This window comes from Ziziphus jujuba, chromosome 3, assembly GCF_031755915.1.
Source record: "Ziziphus jujuba cultivar Dongzao chromosome 3, ASM3175591v1".
Taxonomy (NCBI): domain Eukaryota; kingdom Viridiplantae; phylum Streptophyta; class Magnoliopsida; order Rosales; family Rhamnaceae; genus Ziziphus; species Ziziphus jujuba.
The window spans coordinates 13,414,711-13,421,124 of NC_083381.1; the positions used below are offsets into that span (position 1 = coordinate 13,414,711).

At 29.6% G+C, this 6,414-nt stretch overlaps 1 protein-coding gene across 1 annotated transcript; it reads left to right on the top strand.

The window, feature by feature from the left end:
• The first annotated feature begins 3,884 nt into the window (after window positions 1-3,884).
• Window positions 3,885-4,601, top strand: LOC132803099 (3'-5' exonuclease-like). Its single transcript, XM_060815340.1, has one exon. The coding sequence runs from the start codon at window positions 3,885-3,887 to the stop codon at window positions 4,599-4,601; it is 717 nt and encodes a 238-aa protein (XP_060671323.1).
• The last annotated feature ends 1,813 nt before the right edge of the window (window positions 4,602-6,414 follow it).

Sequence of the window (6,414 nt, forward strand, 5' to 3'; positions counted from 1 at the left end):
GAAAATATAGATTAGACCGTGGTAGCAGTAAAAACATAGCTTTATCATTATATATGCATGCATACTTTCTAACCTTTTACATTAGATTTTGCTTGCATATGCATATTGCTTTATTTATAAGTTTTTTTTTTTTCTTCCGTATTTCAATTTTTATACGTTTCGAGATATAACCTTTTTGGTGCAAGAGTTATTTGTTTATTGTCCATTATGTTACCTGATGCTAAAGACGTTTTGACGTTGTTTCAATTTGTTTTGAATTGCTATTTTTTCTATTGCTTTATTTATTTCTGTGAATTTGGCTGCACTGCTGAAAAACGTATTCAATAATTTTTGCCTTCCAATATTCGGTAATATTTCATAATATAGTATATAATCCCCTTTGGTGTTGTCTTTGAGGAAAATTCAGCTAAAAAAAAGCTCCATCAGCAACTTCAATGAAGTTTAGTAGGATTAGATATTCTTTTTCAAAGCTCTCACTTTCTTATGCCTTTCAAAAGATGGTTGCATCTTTTGTGCATTCCTGAACTAGAGGTTTTTGACTTTCAATTTTTTGCATCCAATGAAAGTTACAGCCTTTTAAAAGACATAATTAAATTCATCAAAATAAACCAAAGCAATGAAAGCGAAAAATCAAAATTTAATAAACAAATATAGAAGAAAACATCCTCAACTTAACCTACTTATGGAAGGCTTGTGAAAGGCCGTGACACATCAATTGGAAGAAAAAGGCACCAAAATAACAAGACAAAAGAAGAAAAACTGGTTTTTAGTTGTATGCATACAAAAATTAATTAAGTAATTAGAATTTCATATAGATTATCAACTTCAAACAGAAATAGCTCCAACAACAGTGAAAATGCAAAAGAATACATTTTAATCTACATATAGATTGTGATTGGAAATTAAATTATGGATGGAACTATTTTATACCAATGACTATGATTGGAGATTGTCATTTTAAGCATTTTAAGGGGTCTAATATTATGTTCCTATTTTTTTTTTCTTTTTTTTCAAATTTTATCCATCACTGATATGATGCCATATCATTTTAAAATATCAACAAGAAATAACACAAATTAAGTGAAATAAAATACATCTAAAATTAGGAAAGAATATCCAATCCCATTTTAATAGGGTGAAACTTAACCTTAAAAACAAGGTTTGACTAACAAAAGGTAGTGCTAATGAAAAAAACAAATAAAAGAAAAGATAAATTGAAATTTTACACGTTGAAGTAGCAATTATCTAAAAGAGTTAGAATTATCAAAGGGTGTTACTGTAATTTTGTATGAAACAAAAATTAAATTGTTTAAAAGAGAAAATTTTATATATTGATCCTTGTCATCCATTTTCATTTGTTTAGCTCATTAATTAATAAGCGAGCAATATTATGCAGTTTTATTTTATGTTTTTCTATAATTACAATTTTACCTTTATAATATTCTTATTAAATTTAAAAATTAATTTTATATATTAGGATAAAGTATTTATACATACGGTCCTAATTATGCCATTCAAAAGCATAGCTAAAATCCTAATGTCTGTTCAAACACATCGACTACTGCATCCTCCACCAGAGACCATCTTCTTTTGTTTATTAAGACGAAATGAATAAACAAATAATATTATATGGAAAGCTCATAAGCATGGGACCAAATATTTTCTTTAGCTTTTAAGCACTTAAGCAAGGAATTGAGATATTTTTATATTATTTAAATTGACATTGGATAAAATTTATAAATAATCAAAAAGTAATAACAGATTTTATCAAGATGAAACTTGAAACAAATGTATACTTGTACATATTGAAGGGGGAAAGAGTAAAAAAGAAAGACTGAAGAAAAAATAAGGGAACAATTCATTGAACAACAAAACCAATACCGGCAAGTATGATGATCAATTTATTATGAGTTTGCATCCATCCTTCATATCTAATAATTAATTTTATAATTTCAATTCGTTTGCCTTCTATTTTGTAATAATTATATTTATAATTTTAAATTGAAAAAAATTAACATATTAATTTTAAATTTTTCATAAGACTAGGTCTAATTGCAAATAAAAATAAAATTAAAAAGGACTAAATAAAATTTTCCCTATATTATTTCATTACATATAATTAGGATGTATGATTTGTGTTTATGTCTGATTGAATGTCCCATAGAAACCTTCCATGTTCTCAACATTTTCATTTGCTCATATTTATCACATGTGCACAGTTCTTGTTAACCTTGTCTAAGCTACTCCTCTAATGAATTTCTCCTCTTGCTCAAAAATGATGTATGCTCAGCTCCTCCTTAAATTATTTCAATATCACTTGCTTAAGGCTGACTATATACTTGGCTTGACCACGTACTCAGCTTGACAAATAAGCTGATCATATGTTTTAGCTTACCAGCATGCTTAACTTGCCAATTTATATGTGCTCGACTCATCAGTGTGCTCAGCTTCTCTCCAAATTATCCCCACGACAAAATGCTTTGAGATTTGAGACTATAGTGCTTAAAGCTTTTTGTTTAGACATGGACTAATAAGAAACTATATTCTATTATTCTTGTTTGACAAATAATAAATCTTTTAAGAAATGCTACTTTTATAACCAAAAAATAGTTTTTTGTATCTTCGTGGTCAAATAAGTTCCAAGTATTCGATCGTTTGTTTTGGAGGAGGCTTGGAGGACTACATGATTCATTTGGTTTTAATGATAGAATTGGATATTTTGTTTTCAAATGGTGATCTTGATAGAATTGAATTTGAAGTGAAAAATGATGATAGTAATAGAACCCCAAAAATATATATATATATATATATATATATTAGCAAGGTTTTCTAGTATTTACTACAAAATTGAGTTCCAAACTCAAATCATATATATTGATCAAATTCAAACAAAACTTGCTCCAACAAAAACGAAAATTCAAAAGAATACATTTAGATTTTCTTTTTTATTAATAAGAATACATTTTGATGTACATATAGATTGTGAATAGAAATTAAATTATGGAGCTACTTTACACCATTGACCATGGTTGATTGCAAGTATAAGAAAATCAACAAGTCATTTTAAGCATTTAAATAGGTCCAAATTATATATATATATATATATACACACATTATGTCCGTTTTTGTTCACCATCTATTCGATGTCATGTCGTTTAAATATATTAATAAAAATTTAAGAAGATAAATCAAAATGAAAAATACCTTTCTAAAATAAAATAAAATTCTATCCAACATGAATAAAAACAGAAAAATGAAAGAACACCGAATTCTGTTTTAAGAGACTTGACTTAACATTAAAAATAAAATTTGATTAACGAAAGATGGTGTTAAAAAGAAATTAGTGGATTGAAACTTTAATTTTCTAAAAAAATTACCGTTATTATAATAATAATAATAATAATAATAATAGTGAAAATAAACGAAGGGTATTACCATAATTTTGTATTAAATAAAGTTATATCTTTAAAAGAGTAAATTTTAATTTTAGTCTACAAGTCATCAATCTTCTTTCTTTTCAAGTTTCAACCCATGCCCTCTTTTTTATGGTATGTACAAATATTTAGAAACGAAAGAGCTACATCCAGATGCTGCCACATGGAAGATTGTGGGTCCCATTAAGCCAGATGGCACAATGCTAGTACCGCTATGCTAAAAAAAATTTTAAAACATAAATCTTAAAAAAATAAAAAAAAACGCGTTGGAAAAGCGTGTTATGCCTTTTTTTTTCTATAAAACAGGGATAACCCAAGTTCAAAGTTTCGCATATTTTATTTTATTTTAATGTTTTTTTGAATTTTCGCAAACCCTAAAAGCTCGCTGCTGATTTCTTTTTGTGTTTCTTCGAGATCACTCTCTGTTTACTCTGTTTTCTTCAAATCGTGATGGAGGGTTGTTATCGCATACACTATTCCGGTACTACAATTCAGACCACGGTTACTTCTTCTGCTACCGTGGTTGACGGATGGATATCAACAACCATTGAAATTCATCGTCACAGACTTTCCAATCTCATTCTCGGCCTCGACATCGAATGGCGTCCCTACTTTCAACCCCAAGATCGAAACCCAGTTGCAGTCCTTCAGATTTGCGACGGCCATCGATGCTTGATCTTTCAGCTACTCCACGCCGACTCAATTCCCATATCACTGCACCAATTTCTGGCTTTCCCATACTTCACTTTTGTGGGTGTTGGGGTTCAAGAAGACGCGGAAAAACTCTTTCAGGAACTGCAACTGAGAGTTGTTAGTACTATGGATTTGGCCCAACTTGCCGCTGATAGATATGGAGTCGAAGATTTTAGAAGAAGGGGCTTGAAGAGGTTGGCCATAGAGCTGATTGGCAAGTACATGGAAAAGCCCAAACATGTTACTCTGAGTCAATGGGATGCCAAGAATCTTTCTGATGAACAAGTTGAATATGCTACCATTGATGCTTATGTGTCTTTTGCACTTGGGTTGTCCTTGTTGAAGGGATTCAGAAGAGTCAGCCCGGTCCCATACCCGCTCCATCAGCATTCTTGCAATGTCAGCTATTGGCGTCCTCCACCTCAGCCTTCTTTCTTTGTGGTGTACACTCAACCACCACCACAATTTGTTTAAAAAAAAAAAAAATTGAAAAATTTTGTTGTGATACATATTATTGTATTAAAGTATAGGATGAAATTAAAGAAAAAACATGGGATAATTACAATATCTTGTACATTGACAGTTAATTTTCAATAATTAGCATTATTGATTTTTTAATTTTCTTTTTTTCAGATAGTTTGTTACCATTATGTTTATTTTCCAATTAAGCGTAGCTTCGATGTTGAGTGTAGAAGGTCCAACTCGAATGAAGGGACAGTAAGATTTTGGTTATTAGAAATGGGTAGTTAGAAGCCCTGTTGTGGCTATAAACCTCGACTCTAAACAATATCGATGATATGAAAAACTAATTACTATTCAATTAGTCTGTTCTAACTATATAATATGTGAATCATTAATGTCCTATGCTGTTTGAAAAATGTTGTATGTCAAAACTATCACTTATCAACTTAATAAATATGATGCATGAATAATCTCTGTAAGTCCAAGATATTTGACTACTGAATCTACAAATCGAAGTCATTTGGCAATGACAGAAATGTAATGATTTTAGAAAGCCTTTTCTGGTCACAAATGGCTTTAAGAAGTCATTTTATATACATGCTTAAGTTTATTTAATTACTACTAGATGCCCTTAATTATTTATTACACCAGCAGAATAAAGATGGAGATGAACAATGAATAATTCATGTTTTGTTTTGGGAAGTAGAATGATTCATGCTCTTTGAAAATCAATTTAGTGAATTTTAAATTGATTGTCAATTCACTTGAAAGACAAAAAATAAAAAAAGACCAAAGCCACCTATATATGGCTGTGCTTAATTTTGACAGCAAAATTAAGTGTAAATAATGGAGTATTGACCCTGTTTTGGATGGATTAGGATTTATTAGCCCAACCTTAAAAGAGAGAGATTGGGGAGAGGAGAGGGAGAGAGAGAGAGAGAGAGAGAGAGAGTAATAAAAAATAAAAACCACTTAACTTTTTTACAAGAACTAAGCCACTTATGACATGATCGAGTCAAATACTGCCTACCATTTCCCAAGGCCAGATCAACTTGAAAAATTGCAACCAGAAAACGCAATTTTAGGAATTTGGCTTTTCACAACATCTATAATTCGAATTTTTGAAGCTCTTTATTACTCTTGAACTGGCCTTTTTCCAAAGAATGAACGCCCATTATTGATTGCAACTAAAGAAGGAAGCAAATTTGGATGTAAAACCTGGATTTTGCTGATCATAAATGGAACTCTGAAAAAATAAAATTAACAAGGGAAAAAAAAAAAAAAGAAAGAAAAGGAACTTTGTCTCTCCTAAAAGAAAAATTACTTATTTTTTTCTTTTTTTTTTTTTGGTCTTTTTGCAGCAAAATTACTTGGTGATAAAGATATCACACTTCAACTATTGGAGCTGTCACTTAATTAAAGATTTTATATATGTATATATATATATATAATACCTTTTGATTTATCAAACCAAGTTGATTGATTTCTTCCATTTAATTTGTTATTTTTTAAGTGGTAGTTGCATAGAGTTTAAGCTTGAAGCATGTTACAAATTGGTAGAGAACGAAAACGACAGGACAAAAAGTGGAACCTTTATAAATGTCAACCTCTCAAATTTTTGTACAGTTTATTCTCATCGATATAAACATAGTATAATGTAAAATAGTGAAAAGTCAAATTTACATATAGTAGTTATATATAGTATAAATCTGTGTTCCAGCTAAGTTATTTGAATTATTTCCTTTGTTTATATAGCAATATATATATATATATATATATATATATATAAAACACATAGTCATGTCACTTTACAAGGCTTCCCTAA

What these genes read in the sequence shown, in the direction of transcription:
- LOC132803099 (XM_060815340.1), top strand. Translation starts at nt 3,885, where the DNA reads ATGGAGGGTTGTTATCGCATACACTATTCCGGTACTACAATTCAGACC.